Raw genomic sequence first — 18,005 nt, 5'->3', positions numbered from 1 at the left:
ACTACACACAGTAAGTGCTCAATAAATACAATTGATTGAATCAAAGGTATACTGCACTTTATTGCTTTACATTCATTTTACTTTTCCAACAAGCTATTCTCCTTAGGAACCCTGTAAAGCAGGGAGGGACAGTTTTTATTATCCTTATTTTACAAAGGAAGAAACAGAGACCAGAATGGTTAAGTAACGGAGCTAAGGTCACATCTGGTCAGTGGTAGAGCATTTGATTTTAGCTCACCAGTCAAATATATTCCTAAATGAGTTTTTCCTTAAGGACAGCTTACAACACCAATTATTTTAATTGTTAGGCAGCTTTAGATGCAGTTTCTTTTTACCTCAAACTCACATTTCTGATTTGCCAGAATTTTATTTGTAATTCCCATTTCTCTAAGAGGATAAGGAAAAAAAGCAGACTTAAGCAAAATCCCTCATCATGTGGGACAGGGACTGTTTCTGACCTGATTATCTTGTGTCTACCCCAGCACTTAGAAGAGTGCTTGGCACACAGTAAATGCTTAACAAATAATAATAATGATACCAATTATGGTACTTATTAAGCATTTACTATGTGCCAAGCAGTGTTCTAAGTGCTGGGGGTAGATACAAGTTAGGCTAATCAGGTTAATAATACCGTTATTATTATTATCATTATGGTACAAAATTATTCTTTCCAAAATGGTGATGAAGTGAAAGTAAAAAAGCATGTGTGGCAAGAGATTTCCACAAAATTGATTTCAATTATGAAAGCTTTATGAGATTAAAAACTGACAATAGTGACAAGAAATATACCTGACAGCACTTATAAATCTTCTAGCCTAAAAGGAATATAAGTGTCTCAGGATGAATACCTGTCAACATAAAGGATAACCTATTTGGTTATATTATTTTTCCCCTCACACCCTAAGGGTTCTGGTATACAGAGGCATGGAGGGCAGTGGTTTTGTTTCATTCAATAGCATCCTTTCTGTCTGGATCCACCCCAATTCTCCACCTCCCACCATCAGCCTTCCTCTCTGAGCTACTTGCTTTCCCCTTAATGGCCCCCTCCATGAGTAATGCCAGACCTCCAGCCACTCCAGGGACACAGAGAAATCACCAGTTTTCCGAGTTCACTTCAAAGAACTCTCTGCTCCCTGGGCCCCAGAGCCCAGATGGGGCACAGATTAAGGAAAAAAAAAAACTTTTTATCAGTTCAAGGACAATTAATTTTGGGAACTGGCAATCTCCCTGGGCAGGGGTACAGACCTAGGGCATTGCTTAGCAACCCCATGAGCACTCAAACACTAGAGTGTAATGAATCACTCACTGACAACTGCTTACAAATGGTAATTTGATGGGAAGATATTAGCATCTGGTTCAATCTGGAAGAACATCTGAGAGGTTCTGCTGTCAGAAATTGAGTTATGCCGCTATTTTCTCAATAACATCCACCTAGCACAAAGGAAACAATTCCTAGAAGTGCTCAGTACAGTGCTCTGTACACAGTAAGTGCTCAATAAATATAATTGATTGATTGATTTGTGGAGTATTCTTTGGGGAAAAATTCAAGTGTGTGAGTGGGGGCGGGGGGAAGGGAGAGTGAGGGAGGGCATTGGGGTTGGTGTGCTTTGATTGTGCTGTAACCCAGAAATTATGCCCAAAACAGGCGAATAAGCAGGATTTATGAGTGAATTTGGGGTTGTCGCTAAAAATGAGAGTAGTTTTAAAGACTCTACGATACACCCAGAGACAGCTCGTTGCGGGCAGGGAACATGTCTACCAACTCTGTTATATTGTTATGTCGTAGTTTTCCAAGCGCTCAGTTCTGTGCTCTGCACACAGTAAGTGCTAAATATATCCGATTAATTGATGGAATTGCCTGCTGAACTACTACAATCTTAGTTTTTATAAACATGATATAAGAAAAATTCACATACGAACGAGATCTGTGTCTGGATCTTCTGTTGTTGGGATCAGCTTGGTTTTTTTCCTTCTGTCGCCTCAAAACCGCTTCCCACTGAGGAGCTGAATCAACCATATCATTCTCCTGCCGGATCCTGAAAGAAAAGTGTATTGCCCAAAGTTACATCAGCTTGAGACCCTGTTCTTAGATTCATGATATACTTGCTTCATAAGTAATTTCTAAAGGAGGAATTCCAATATTATTATTGTGGTATTTTTTAAGCACTTATCACGTGTCGAGTACCTTTCTAAGCACTGGGGTAGATACAGGTTAATCAGGTTGGACAGTCCCTGTCCCACATGAGGCTCAAATTCTAAGTAGGAAGGAGACCAAGTACCGAATCCTTATTTTACAAATGTGGTAACTGAGGCACAGAGAAGTTGTGACTTGCTCAAGGTCATACAGCAGGAAACTGGTAGAGCTGGGCTTAGAACCCAGGTTCTCTGATTCCCAGGTCCAAGCTCTTTTCACTAAGCCACTTTGATCATTTCTATCTTGCAATGCACTGTCAGATACCTTGAACCTGCCTAGATGGAGCTATGCACATGAAACACACAGTACTCCTTTTCAGCTTTCTGATTTTGCCTTGTCTTGTCTTATGCCGTCGAGTCATCTCGGACCCATAGCGACGCCATGGACACATCTCTCCCAGAACGCCACCTCCATCTGCAATCATTCTGGTAGTGGATCCACAGAGTTTTCCTATTTTACTTGTGCATAAGTATATTAAGGCAGAAGAAAACCGATTGAATCATTATATAGATGTAAGTGTGTTTTGATATTATATATATGCAAATACTCTGCCCTCTTTCAAAGCCTTATTGAAGGAACAACTCCAAGAGGCCTTCCCTGATTAAGCCCTCCTTTCCTCTTGACCCACTCCCTTCTGCATCGCCCTGACTTGCTCTCTTTATTCATCCCCCACTCCCAGCCCCACAGCACTTATGTACATATCTGTAATTCATTTATTTATATTAATGTCTGTCTCCCCCTCTAGACTATAAGCTGTTTGTGGCCAGGGAATGTGCCTATTATATTATACTCTTCCAAGTGCACAGTACAGCGCTCTGCACACAGTAAGCACTCAATAAACATGATCGACCAACTCAATATAAGAAATATCAAAACACATTCAAGACATTATCCTAAACCAATTAAATAAAGCTTAAACCTTGAGGTGAAGCATTCACTGATAACCGGCAGATTTTCAGCCGTGGAAGAGCCTGGGACTCTGAGCGAGAAGGAGATGGGGCAGGATTTAAAAACAAAATCCATTACACCGAGGCACCCCTGGGTCCTGTTTTAGATCCAGAGCTGGGGCCTGGGAGTTCTGGACTCCACTCCATAGGGTGGCTACTGACAGCACTCATGAATATAGGACCCACGGGGCCAGATTAATGCAGCTGCAACCTCCACCAAAAGCTACCTACCCTCAGGCGCAGATGGATTTTCTGGCCTGTGATTGGCAGAGAGAGTGGCCTGCACTCAGGCAATAGGATATGAATTTGGAAAAGGACAAGGAAGGAAGGTGAGGATGGAAGAAGAACAGGGGAGAGCATCTCTGGGGAAGGAGACCATGGAAGTCCTCTTCACCCTGATGGACAGTGACATCCGGGGTGCTGCCTGGGGCTTGCCATCCTTGCCTGGAAAAGCTCAGCTGGCTGGGTTTCCCTTTCTCATCCCCCATCTCTACCACAAAATCGTGGTGTAGTTGCTGCTTCCCTTGGGGAAGGGGGAGGGGAGGGACAGGAAGAGGTTTGGGGAGCATAAACAGGAACAGCAGCAGTGGGGGACTGGTGAGAAAGTAACCTCCAGTCAGAACTGGCATGAAAAGGCACCAGTAAGACCTCCATGGCAACCAGGGGGTGTCTCCAAATTCCTGACATGGAGGAAAAAAGCAGTTTCCTACCTCCCAGCTGCATTCATTTTAATGCACTGTATCACTGGAAATAGAGTTGAATTATTGGAAATAGAGTAAATGATCATGGCTGGCTTTACTAAGGATACCAGATTTGTTCATTATGGGCAGGGTGTTTATCCCCTGTCCAGCCAGCTGGGAGGCCCCTGGTTGGCTGCTTATTTGAACTGACCACTAACAAGTGGATCAAACCTTCATGGGGCATGGAGTAAAATCCCACTGGAGGGCTGAGTGTGCCGCCAGCTGAGTCTGGATGTCCATGGATATCATCCTCATCCCAGGTTCTGGGGTAATCTGTCAAGGGGTGGGGAGGGTCTGGTTTTGGAGATTCTGGAGGAAATCTCTCTCTTTCTTTTTCTCTCTTTCTCTCTCTCTCTCTCTCATATGCAGCATGACATCTTTATGCCACACATCACGTGGGATCCCTGCAAAAATCAACCAGCCCTGGGCCCATGTGGAGCTTAATCTAGGTCAACAGACACCTCTTTGCCAAACCTCCCTCCTCCCCTCTCCCTCAGTACTAGATAGGGGACAGATTATCTGAAAACTGCACGAATGGCTGAAAAAATAGGACCCAAGCAGTCCCTGATTTTCAGACACCCAAACAAATTAATCAATGGTATTTATCAGGTGCTTATTGTGTGCAGAGCACTGTACAAAGCACTTGGGAGAGTACAATACAACAGAATTAGCGGATACATTCCCTGACCATAATGAAGAAATCTGGCATCCTTAGTAAAGTTGGCCATAATCATTTCCGCTATCTGCTCATTTAGTCTATTTCCAATAATTCAGCTGTGTGGATAATACAGTGCATTAAAATGCAGTGGCAAATGACCAAGTGCCTACTATTTATTAGGTTCATTTCAACACAACTGATTTAACTGCTTCAAAAAGCAGAGTGACAGTGGTTTTCACTCCATGAACTAAAACCCAAATTCTCTAGGACACTATCTGACAGCAGCCTTTTATGTTGACCAAATCACGGTCCACAGTTATATAATGTGATTTGGTCAGCACAAAAGGCAAAGCTAAAAAAGAACAACCCCAAAGATTTTGTTTTCTGAATAAGGTCTATTTGGATTGCCCCGTTTTAGCCGTTAGACAACAGTCAGGGTGATATGTGTTTAAACTGGCTCACATCCCCAAGTCAGTGAACCGAAGGCAATGATTCATTTCATATACTAGTCCAAGTAGCCAGCAGTTGGCTATTGAAACAGACAAAACTAAAGGAAAATTAATGATGAAAAAGACGCCATCAGATTGTGGGGTGAGAGAGGGAGTAAGAGAGGGGAGGAGAGGAACTATTTAATTCCTCCTGGGTTAAAAGGGGAAATGCATTAAGTGGAAAAAAAAAAACTGAGACCCATTTCGAGCCTTTAAACTGTGTCTATTTCCTCCTTTGGTTTTCATTTTTTTAAAGAGCTATTTGGTGATTAACGAGATGGTTTTACGGTATTTTTCATAGATTAAACAACATCTTTTTCTCTTTCATGGTGATTTCCCCCTCGTCAAGCACGGAGGGACTGGAAATCATATTTATAGCACAAAGAGTCAAACTAGAAATACTCCAAGAGGGAAATGTCACACAAATGAGGAGGTGTACCACTTGGAGTCACATGACTAGATTCTCCCACAGATCGGGCCTACACACTCCTGTTGAAAATGAGGCACTATACATGTCAGTTTCTCTCTGTGGCCAATTTGCTTTATAAAGAAAAAAAAAACCTCTCATTCTTGAAACCAATGTGGACGACTGAAGCAATTGCAACTGGGAAACACTTTCCCTACAATACTGAAAAGACAGCAGAGACAGAAATATGTCACTTTCCAGGGAGCCCTATTTCTAAGGCTACTTTTACTTGGAGAAAGCTATAGCAGGAGGGAAAGGCCCTGGGGTCTTTATTATTATTATAATTATTATTACATCATTAATCGTGGTATTTCATTCATTCATTCAATTATTCATTCACTCAATAGTATTTATTGAGCGCTTACTATGTGCAGAGCACTGTACTAAGTGCTTGGAATGTACAATTTGGCAACAGAGAGAGACAATCCCTGCCCATTGACGGGCTTACAGTCTAATCGGGGGAGACAGACAAAAACAATAGCAATAAATAGAATCAAGGGGATGTACATCTCATTAACAAAATAAATAGGGTAATAAAAATATATACAAATGAAGGGATGAGCACAGTGCTGAAGGGAGGGGAAGGGAGAGGGGGAGGAGCAGAGGGAAAGGGGGGGGGAAAGGGGGCTTAGCTGAGGGGAGGTGAAAGGTGGGGGGGCAGAGAGGCAGCAGAGGGAAAAGGGGAATCTCAGTCTGGGAAGGCCTCTTGGAGGAGGTGAGCTCTCAGTACGGCTTTGAAGAGGGGAAGAGAGTTAGTTTGGTGGAGGTGAGGAGGGAGGGCATTTCAGGACAGCGGGAGGACGTGGGCCGGGGTCAACGGCGGGATAGGCAAGAACGGGGGACAGTGGGGAGGTGGGCGGCAGAGGAGTGGAGCCTACGGGGTGGGCGGTAGAAAGAGAGAAGTGAGGAGAGGTAGGAGGGGGCAAGGTGATGGAGAGCCTTGAAGCCTAGAGTGAGAAGTTTTTGTTTTGTGTGGAGGTTGATGGGCAACCACTGGAGGGTTTTAAGAAGGGGAGTGACGTGCCCAGAGCGTTTCTGCAGGAAGATGAGCCAGGCAGCGGAATGAAGAATAGACTGGAATGGATAATGTTGGTATTTGTTAAGTGTTTACTATGTGCAGAGCACTGTTCTAAGCGCTGGAGTAGATACAGGGTTATCGGGTTGTCCCACATGAGGCTCACAGTTAATCCCCATTTTACAGACGAGGTAAATGAGGCACAGAGAAGTTAAATGACTTGCCCACAGTCACCCATCTGACAAGTGGCAGAGCCGGGATTCGAACCTATGACCTCTGACTCCCAAGCCCGGGCTCTTTCCACTGAGCCATACTGCCTCTCTTATATTTATTAAGGGCTTACCGTGTGCAGAGCATTGTACTAAGTGGTTGGGAAAGTACAGTACAACAGTAAACAGTGACAATCCCTGCCTACAACAAGCTCATAGTCTAGAAGCAGCATGGTGTAGTGGAAAGAGCACGGGCCTGGGAGTCAGAAGGTCATAGGTTCTAATCCCGGCTCTGCCACTTGTCTGCCGTGTGACCTTGGGCAAGCCATTTTACTTCTTTGGGCCTCAGTTACTTCATGTGTAAAATGGGGATTGAGACTGTGAACCCCACATGGACAGGGACTGTGTCCAACTCCATTTGCTTGTATCCCCCCCAGTGCTTAGTACAGTGTCTGGCTCATAGTAAGTGCTTAACAATTACCATTGTTACTATTATTATTATTAGTAGAGGGGGTATTTGTTAAGCGCTTACTATGTGCCAGTTACTGTTCTGCGTGCTGTGAATACAAGCAAATCAGGTTGAGCACAGTCCCTGTCCCACATGGGACTCCCAATCTTAATCCCCATTTTAAAGTAATTGATGACGGATAAAGTAACTGAGTCATTGAGAAGTTAAGTGACTTGCCCAAGGCTACACAGCAGACAGGTGGTGGAGTTGGATTAGAACCCAGAACCTTCTGACTCCCAGGCCTGTGCTCTATGCACTAGACCACTAGATATCAGGATGATTTATATGTCCCATGCCAAAAGAACAGGCTAAAGTGGAGAATTTTGCTCTTCTCATTATATTTAAGCACAAACCCAAGGAATCTGAAGGATTTCCTCTTAATACTACACACCTTAATTGACATTATCTGAAAGGTCAAGAAGCCTCAGTTGTAATACCTTTTCCCTCTAGGCAGAAATAAACAGAAATCACTCACAATTAAGAGACTATTCTTATGCTCAATTCGCATAGACCTGCATTACATAAGCTGTGTCTGCCGGGTGTGTATATCCATAAACACCTAAATTGGCATTCTTGTTTCTCAAAATTCAAGATGTAGACACTCTTGAGAGACAACTGATTAGGTTAATTAGCCCTGTGGCCCGCAGATAGATAAGGCTGAGGGGGAAGCAGTTTAATAGCAAACCTTTCACAGATAAACTGTGCTTTTCAGCTCAAACCAGTCTCAGCCATCACCTCTGTGAGATTCCCAGCTGCATTCAATCAATCAATGGCATTCGTTGAGTGCCTACTGTGTGCAGAGCACTGAGCTAAGCGCTTGGGAAAGTACAATACTACAGAGTTGGTAGATGCAGTTGACAGTCTGCAGCAAGCGACTGCTGTTTTCTCAGGGAAACTTGTAACTGCAGTGCAGGCCCAGCTACTCCAGGCACTCCCACCATGAAATCAGTAGAGGCTGTGCCATGATGATGATGGTATTTGTTCAGCGCTTAATATGAGTTAGGCACTGTACTAAGAGCTGGGGTGGATACAAGCAAATCGAGCTGGACACAGTCCCTGTCCCATGTGGGGGCTCGCAGTATCTTATAGTATTTTACAGATGAGGCACAGAGAAGTGAATTAACTTGTCCAAGGTCACACAGCAGACAAGTGGCAGAGCCGGGATTAGGACCCATAACCTCTGACTCCCAGGCCCCTGCTCTTTCCACTGGACCACACAGTTCCTCTGCTGAACACCTGTGGCAAAGGCAGCAGCAGAGCAAGATCTGATCTCCATAGTTTGGTGTTCTTTGCCTCCATCTGTTCTTTTTCACCCCAACGGTTTCTGGGATAGGTAGTCCTAGAAACACTGGTCACTAGAACATGTCCTAGGACAAACCAGCTCAGAAATTCTTCGGGGAAAAAAGTCGCCCCCTCGCTCTCACTCTCATATCTGGCCCCAGCCCTGAATCCTGGCAGCAGGATTGGGAATACAAAAGAAAAGCGGTTATCCAAACCTGTCATCTGAATCAAGGCTAGATGAGAACCGAGGCAATCAAACCAGATTAGCCAGAATTCATCTGAGTTGGCTAACCCACTGTGATTTGGTTTTCAAACCTTCAGTGATCTGAATCAGCCTGGACCCCAATCTGTTTGGACGACCGATACAGTTACATGCACGGCAACCCGTTTGCGTCAAAGACGGTAGCCTTCTGGTGGAGAGACACTGTCTCAAATATTTAAACCTGATTCATAGAAAATAGAAAACCAGTTGAGAGTCCACAACAGAGGAACATTTGCAACTGAGCCTGATCTGCAGTGTGTGCAGTGGCTGCCTATGGTGTACTGCAGTCTGAAATTATACCCTTGCCCAGACCACCCACTTAATCAATGAACCCTTGATTAATGGTCCCTTATTAGAATACTAGTGTCACTTCTCCTACTCTAGAAAGCTCCCTGATGCCTCGGGGGCAACTAGGGAAAGAAAAGACTTCTAGCCAGAACTAGAGTTTGGGAACTCAGGGGCAGAGACAAAAATTACTGAATGAGGAGGAGGAAGAAAGAGTTTCTGTTCTCTCTTCCCCTTCAACCCTGGATCTCTGACACCCTAACAATTCATAGGAGTGAAACAAATTCACAAAATACCAGTTAGTGAGTGGCTCACCGTCCAACTTCACCACCCCATCACAGCCTCAACACTGACCAGGCCCCCACTCCAAGCCATTCAATCTTGAATTGCATTTATCCTATAATTAAGGTTTACAAAGGGCATTGAAAGGTGGTGATGGGCTGGGAAATAGTTGAAAAGCATTAATAATAATGATGGTAATTAATAAGACTATCCCAAGTCTCCTAGTTATTGTTTTGTTTCATCGGCTAAACTGCACCGTGTTGCTAAATGGATCATCCTAGAGAGCCCTTGGGATTCACCTCATCTCCTCCCACCTGGGCTTATTTTTTTTAATGATATTTGTTAAGCACTTACTATGTGCCAGGCACTGTACTAAACTATTTATTGCTATTGTTTTAATGAGATGTTCATCCCCTTGATTCTATTTATTGCTATTGTTTTTGTCTGTCTCCCCCGATTAGACTGTAAGCCCGTCAATGGGCAGGGATTGTCTGTATCTGTTGCCGATTTGTAAGTTCCAAGTGCTTAGTACAGTGGTCTGCACATAGTAAGCGCTCAATAAATACTATTGAATGAATGATCAGGTTGGACATGGGTCCTGTCCTACGGAAGGCTCACAGTCTTACACCCCATTTTACAGATAGGTTTGGTTTTGCTCATAAATGGCTTCCTTAAGATAGCCTGGTAAATTCTTTAGTCACAGATCATTAACTCATATTAAGAAGTAGCAGCATGGCCTAGTGGAGAGAACACGGGCCTGAAAATCAGAAGCACCTATGGCCTCAATTACCCCACCTGTAAAATGGGAATTAAGACTGTGAGCCCTAGTGGGACATGGACTGTGTCCAACCTGATTATCTTGTATCTACCCCAATGCTTAGAACAGTGCCTGGCACAGAGTAAGCGCTTAACAAATACACTGGGGGGGGGGGGAAAGATCATGTTAAACATCAATGCCATTGGAGCAGTCTTTGGCAGAGGGAAGAGCAAAATAAATCCTTCTCCAAGTCCATGAGCGTCACCATTCTGCCTCCTAAACCTGGCCTATCCGTGGAGCACACATTCAGGGCAACTGCTTTAATTATATCATCAGACTTGAGATGTTTCCTTAGTTTATCCCAGCCCATCCTTTCTCTGGTCTTCACACTGCTCAGTGTGAAATTCCAGGTCCCATCAGACTCCAGATTTCAGTTTCTCTTCGACAGTTCTGATTTTCAGATTACCTGTTCAATGGAATCCTGATTTCTTTCTGTGTTTTTTCTTCCCGTGGGAAATTTATGCTGGCTTCAGGCATCTGTCCACATGCTCCCCTGAGAACACTAAGGCAAAGAATTCATTTGCCTTTCCTACCTCCCCCCACCTCCACCATAAATAAATTATTTTTGCTTTGTCTTAAAGGTGCCACTGTCTTTTTCCTTGTTCCTTGATCCTTCCATACTAACAGCGCCATTAAGCGCTCAAATATGATCGAATTAATTTGTTGCCACCCTTGGTGCAATTTTCCTTTCATACTATATCTCTGCTTCTGCCTGTTTTTAAAAGTAGATTTGAAATGCATTTTAACCTGCTTTTGCTCTCATTCAACAAGCAATCTGCCAGCATTCCTCCGTTCCTGAGGCTTTCTACTTCACATTCATCTCTTTGTTAACTCAGATTCCTCTTTGTGTCTCCTGACTCATCAAGAGCAACAGTTCTTTCCGACTCTGAATACGTGGGATAGAGGCTTTCCCCAATTAAGCCTTCCTTTCTCTGGCTCCCTCTCTCTTCTGTGTTGCCTACACGCTAGCATCTGTGACCTTTAGGCATTTGATATTCACCTCACCCTCAGCCCCAAAGCACTTATGTACATATCTATAAACTATACAGTATCAGTTGTCAGACATTTATATTAATGTCTGCATAGTCCTCTAGACTGTAAGTTTGTTGTGGGCAGGGGATGTATCTTTCAACTCTGTTCTATTGTACTCTCCCAAGTGCTTAGTACAGTGCTCTGCATCCAGTATGTGCTCAGTAAATACCACTAAATGACTGACTGTGGGATTTAACCGCCCATCGGAAATTCTTGGGTATGCAATGGCTCTTCTCAACCCTCTCCCTCTCTCTCCATCATCTGCCCCTCCACTGATCTTGCATCCGATTTCCTTAGGTACATCTCACAACCGTTCTTTGTCCACTCTCTTTGGAAGGGAAAAACCCAGCATAGAGCATTCCAGGAGCCATGAAATGAAAACATGTTTTTAGTGTGCTGCTAAAAACAACACATTGCTACAGCTTCCCAAAGGATAAACTCTACCCACATCTCAAAGTGCATAAGCTTTTAAAAGATCCATCATAATTCTGTGCATCCCTTTCCTGAAAAATGTTCTCTATACCTGGAGTACGGTCTCCCACCGTGGAATGATGAGAGATGAGCCTTGGTCCTGAGAATTCAGGATGGAGAACCGGCCCAAAGGAATTGCCAGTCATGTTCTCGGTGGCGCCTGGAGTGCCGCAGGCGAGTAGGTAGGCAGGGACACAGCCCACAGCAAAGTGCACGCCGAGGTTTTTTTACGGGCAGGACCCATCTACAACCAAAGTAACTGCAGCGCAGTGCCGCTGCCGTGCTGAAGCAAATCCAGCGCTTAGAACAGTGCTCGGCACATAGTAAGTGCTTAACAAATACCAACATTATTAACAGAGCCTGGCAGACACCACTACCATCTTTGCTGTCCACATCAGACAAGTCATTTTCAGATTTCTCACTGGACCCGTTCACCTCACAGAATGCTCCAGCTGGTTCTTCAGGCAGAAACCCTCACCACTGTTGGCGTAACCTCGGCTGGCACAACCGGTTCTAGAATCAGGTCTCCTGATTTCCAGAACGGTGCTCTTTCCACTGAACCCATAGCAGGGCTATCAAAGGGTTATAATGGCGTTCTCACACGCTTAAGGGTAGCCAACACAGCCAATATGCTGTTATCCAAATGTCACTCCACGAGGCCTCCAAAACAGAAACAAATTTTAATCTTGGAGGCAATCAAATTAAGAGCTGCAAAGCCCGTGTTGTTGGAAAATATTGATTTCCTTTCAGTTCACAAAATGAATCAATAAACAGTCTCTCACTCTTTCAGCTGCCGTGTTCTCATCGATCTGAATATTCTGGGCATATGGGCCACATTTACTTAAAATTCACTCTTCATAAAAGAAAAGCACGATGAGGTTCAAACTGTTAAAGCATTCACCCTGCTCACCATTTAGTCTGTGTTGCAGAACATCCTTGTCTGGGGTTCAAAGCAACGGCCAGTTTATGACCTCGACAGGCCAGCTGACCAACAGCTGGCATCACGGAAATCCGCCCGAGTTCAGATGTTAAATACGGATTCCCAAAGTTATTGGTTCTCAAGACTAACCTTCCACAACAGTGCTTCATTTGGGCCTCAGCACCTCCGTTTGGGCAGTTGTGTTGTCATTGCTAATCATAAAACCTAACACCCCCACCAGCCTTCCTGTCTCCCAAGCCCACACCCTTGGCAATATCCTTTACTACTCCCTCTCTTTAAACCCGCATCTCAGTCAGTCACAAATCCTGTCGGTTGTACCTTCACAACATCTCTACACTCCGCCTCTTCCTCTCCATCCAAACCGCAGTCACGGTGGTTCAAGAACCTGTCACAACCCAACTAAAGCATCACACTCTTTGCCAGCCTCCTTGGCTCCAGCCTCTCCCCTCTCCATCCCTCACATCATTCTGGTATCAGGAGGTCTTCCCCGATTAATTTACTAACACCCCACTTTATATCCCCCAACTGCCACTTTTGGCATTTCTGTATCACCTAAGCACTTACATGCCATCTTGCCCATAACACTTATGTAACTAATTTCCAAACTCTGTTACTTCCTCATATCTGTAAGAGTGCCTGTTTCCCCACAAGAATGTAAGCTCCTTAAGGGCAGGAGTCATATATACTAATTTCTACTGTACTCTCCAAATGTAGAACAGTGCCCTGCACACAGTAGAAACTCAATAAATATTATTGACCAAAATGTGTCTGTCATATCATTCTCCCCCAACACTTAATAAAGTGCTCTGCACACGGCAAGTGCTCAGTGAATACAACTGGCTGACTGACTGCACAGTCCAAGTCATTACAACCATACCATGCTTTCCAAAGCACTTAGTACAGTAATAATAATAATGTTGGTATTTGTTAAGCGCTTACTATGTGCAGAGCACTGTTCTAAGCGCTGGGGTAGATAGAGGGTAATCAAGTTGTCCCACGTGAGGCTCACAGTTAATCCCCATTTTACAGATGAGGTAACTGAGGCACAGAGAAGTGAAGTGACTTGCCCACAGTCACACAGCTGACAAGTGGCAGAGCTGGGATACGAACCCATGACCTCTGATTCCCAAACCCGGGCTCTTTCCACTGAGCCATGCTGGAGTACAGTACTCCGCACCCATTAAGTGCTCGATAAATGCCAATCAATTGTATTTATTGAGCACTTACTGTGTGGAGAGCACTGTACTAAGCACTTGGGAGAGCACAATATAATAGGGTTGGTAATAACGTTCCCTCTCCACAAGGAGAAATAGAACTTGAAAACATAAAATTCCATATCACTTGGACCTCAGCACCTCTTTCATCACAAAGTAAGCACTGTTCAACAGGTTAGGTTTACCCCACCCCATCTTACTTCTTCCCCTCCTGATACAGAAGAAGGAAGTAGGCTATCTTTGGCTAGTCCCCTCCTATGAGACTAAAACTGCATGGAGCCCATGGTCTCTCTGGATCACAGATCAAGCTCAGGCAGTCTTGGAGGCAAATTGGGTCAAAAATTCCCATCAGAAAACTGACCTGTCACTTTCCTGACCTATAGGCAAGCTGAGTTCAGATGTTGGGAATCTGTTGCCTCTGGGCTCTTCTCTCCTTCTTTTAATCATGCCAGCATTATATTCACTTTTGCTAAACAGACACAAGGTGCTTTTAACTTGATTTCCCAGTTCCAAATAGCACAGCAGATCAAAGCTAACGATAAGCAATCCAGAGTCTAATTTCCAGAGACAGAGGATATTCTACAGGCAGGGCTCTCTGATGGTGAAGACTGGTTTAAAAACACATTTTTTTTTCATTCAGAGCTTGGTTGGGAAAGGCTCTGTGAATAACTGACCTGGATTCAAGAGTTGTGGGCAGGGAATGTCACTGTTTATTGTTGTGTTGTACTCTCCCAAGTCCTTAGTACAGTGCTCTGCACACAGTAAGCGCTCAATAAATACAATTGAATGAATGAACAGTTCTCCCTGAAGTCAGAGAACACCTTCTCCCACCCATTACCCTGGCAGGGATCCTTGACCCTACCTTCAGGTGGCCCTTTTTTTTTTCCTTTGTAATAGTATTTGTTTAGCGTTTACTATACGCCAGGCACTGTACTAAGTGCTATAGTACATCCAAACTAATCAGATTGAACCCAGTCTATGCCCCACATGGGGCTCACAGCCTTAATCCTCATTTTACAACTGAGGTAACTGAGGCACAGAGAAATTTGACTTGCCCCAGGTTACACAGCAGACAAGTGGCAGAGCTGGAATTAGAACTCTGATTCCCAGGCCCGTGCTGATTCATTCATTCATTCAATCATATTTACTGAGTGCTTACTGTGTGCAAAGCACTGTACTCTTTCCACTAGGCAAAATTGCTTCCCAGTTCTCAAAAGTACTTCTCTCCTGCTTCTGCTCAATCTGACTGTGAGGAAGCCAGCACCTCCCAAACAACTGGACAGAGAGTTTCAACTCAAAATAACCAAATAACCTCTGACATTGGATTATGCATGTTACCTGGGGCTTTTTGTTGTGTAAATCACAAGGAGAAGGACCAAGATGTTAGTGAAATGGATTTCCATTTTTTGCTTCTAAAAGAGAAGCTCATTAGATTGCAAACTTCTTGAGGAAAGGGACCTTGCCTTATTTTCTTTTCCCAAGTGCTTAGTACAGGCCTATACACAAAAGTATGCGGTCAAAAAATACTACTGACTGATTGATTGTGATTCCTCTGAGCACCTAGTTCAGCTCACCAAGCAAGTGCTCAATAAGTTGTAAGCTTGTTATGGGCAGGGGACATGTCTGCTAATTCTGTTTTATTTTACTCTCTCAAATGCTTCATAGAGTGCTCTGCACATAGTAAGTGCTTGATAAATACCACTGATTGATTGATAAGCTGAGCTCTGGGAGGGGGGGGAAGAAGAGGAGGAGGACTGGGAAGAGAGAAGAAAAGTAAATGGAGAACTATATTGTGTGATTCTAAAATCTCCCAGAAGTTCTATGCTGAAATGTTTCTGTTCCTCAAAGGGGACTTAAATCTCTTTCTTAAAATGTAGTTACCAGAATCCAGGGTATCTGATAAAGCACACTGCCAGCACCAAACTCTTTCTCAGAAAAAAACTGTGGTGGTCCTTTTTTTAATCACTCTTTGACTGAAGGTCAAAAATTCCAATACCTCATGATCCTGAAAGCCTACTGACCTGCCTAGCGGCCTAATTTGAAAAAGCAAACAAATCCTACTCAGATACCAGCCTGTCAATCAATCAATGGTATTTATTGAGCACTTATTGTGTGCAGAGCACTTTGCAAACACTTGGGAGAGTACAACATAGTGGACACATTCTCTTCCCACAAAATGCTTAAAGTCTGTAGGGGCCCCTCTCCATGGGGCCCTTTCCTGGACCACATGGCTCTTTCCAGTTTATCGCCCCATCTCCCTCCTACCATTCCTCTCCAGCTGCTGCCTTCACTTCTCTCCTTGACCCCCTCCAATCTGGCTTCCATCCCCTTCACTCCACAGAAACTGCCTTCTCAAAGGTCACCAATGATCTCCTTTTTGCCAAATTCAATGCCCTCTCTGCCATCCTAATCCTCCTCGATCTTTCAACACTGTGGACCACCCCTTCTCCTGGAAACATCCAACTTGGTTTCACTGACACTGTCCTCTCCTGGTTCTCCTCCTGTTTTTCTGGCCACTCATTCTCAGTCTCTTCTGCAGGTTGCTCCCCTGCCTCCCACCCCCTTATTGGGGGAGTCCCTCAAGGTTCAGTTCTGGGTCCCCTTCTTCTCTCCAGCTGCATTCACTCCCTTGGAGAAATATTTTGCTCCCAAGGCTTGAACTACCATCTCTAAGCAGATGATTCCCAAATCTGCTTCTCCATCCCTGATTTCCCTGATGGGAAGCAGCGTGGCTCAGTGGAAATAGCCTGGGTTTGGGAATCAGAGGTCATGGATTCGAATCCCAGCTCTGCCACTTGTCAGCTGTGTAACTGTGGGCAAGTTACTTAACTTCTCTGTGCCTCAGTTACCTCATCTGTAAAATGGGCATTACGACTGTGAGCCTCACGTGGGACAACCTGATTCCCCTGTGTCTACCCCAGCGCTTAGAACACTGCTCTGCACATAGTAAGCGCTTAATACCAACATTATTATTATTTCCCTCCTCCTCTGCAGTCTTATATTTCTTCCTGCCTTCAAGACATCTGTACTCGTTTGTCCCACTGACATCTCAAACTAAACATGTCCAGAACAGAATTCTTCATCTTCTCCCAAAAACCCTGCCCCTCCCCTGACTCACCCATAACTAGACAGCTCCATCATCCTCCCTGTCTCGCAACCTGTAACCCCTCCCTCAGGCCCACAACAATTATGTACATACTTGCAATTTATTTTAATGTCTGTTCCCCCTCTAGACTATGAGCTCCTTATGGGCAGGAAATATGTCTGTCATATCTGTCGCACTGTACTCTCCCAAGTGCTTTCTACACATAGTAAGCACTCAATAAATATGATGGATTGTTCTCTCACGATGGGCTCTGTTTGGGAGCTAGCCACCGCCTGATGAATTCAACAGTGAGTGCCTAAGCAAGCATTCCTGGGCCAAATCTTCAGAGATGCAACTGTGCCTTCCAGGCAGAATGTGGCTCTGTAGCATCATACTCTTTTCTAATAAGCTAGAAAGGTCCTGATGCTCTCATTGGCCTTTCATGGGGCATGTAGTTTGGTAATTCTACAAAAGCAGACAATTGAAGCTGCTGCTGTAAAGAAACTGCTTCAGGCAAGATGCAACATTAAAGGAATTTGAACACAAAGTGTAGGTTTTGTTAAAAAGCAGAAGAGTCCAACCCTAATGGGAAGTGTTTCCTAACAAGTCGATAAAAGAGAGGCTTTGAAAGAAAATGCAGTCTTTGCTGGCCAAGTTAGAAAGCCTAAGATAGCACTCAATCTCCACAGAGCAAAATGGATTACATATCCAAGGGTTCTCCATTTTCCACAGCTTGTCTCCTGGGTCCCAACTCACTCCAGGAAGCAACACAGCAAGCCAAAGACCCCAACGTGGATGCTTGTTCAATATGCACTATTCCCGTGGCTAATCATGGTTCAATCGAATCTCTTGGGTTCAGTCCAGGGCTCCTGCGGGTCCCAAACGGTGCCCTGAAATCAGTCAACCACTCGTATTTATTGAGCGTTTACTGTGTGCAGAGCATTGTTCTAAGACATTGGGATAGCACAATAGACCAATATAACAGATTTAGTCCCTGCCCACAATCAGCTTACAATCTAGAGAATCGACCCAGACCTCCAGCAGAACCTCCACACAGAACCAGAACCTCTGCGGCAAACATTACGTTGGCACCACCCCCTTCAGGGATTGG

The 18,005-nt window shown here is 44.4% G+C and overlaps 1 protein-coding gene across 3 annotated transcripts in view; it reads right to left on the bottom strand.

Moving 5' to 3' along the window:
- Positions 1–18,005, bottom strand: part of EPB41L4A (erythrocyte membrane protein band 4.1 like 4A) — a 199,015-nt gene that overhangs the window by 7,519 nt on the left and 173,491 nt on the right. For all 3 annotated transcript variants that reach the window (XM_029053855.2, XM_029053856.2, XM_029053854.2), the window contains one exon: positions 1,917–2,036. In XM_029053855.2, coding sequence (XP_028909688.1) covers positions 1,917–2,036 — 120 coding nt within the window. The remainder of the gene's footprint in view (positions 1–1,916; positions 2,037–18,005) is intronic.

This window comes from Ornithorhynchus anatinus, chromosome X3, assembly GCF_004115215.2.
Source record: "Ornithorhynchus anatinus isolate Pmale09 chromosome X3, mOrnAna1.pri.v4, whole genome shotgun sequence".
In the NCBI taxonomy this organism is placed as follows: Eukaryota; Metazoa; Chordata; class Mammalia; order Monotremata; family Ornithorhynchidae; genus Ornithorhynchus; species Ornithorhynchus anatinus.
This window is presented reverse-complemented; position numbering and strand designations above follow the sequence as displayed.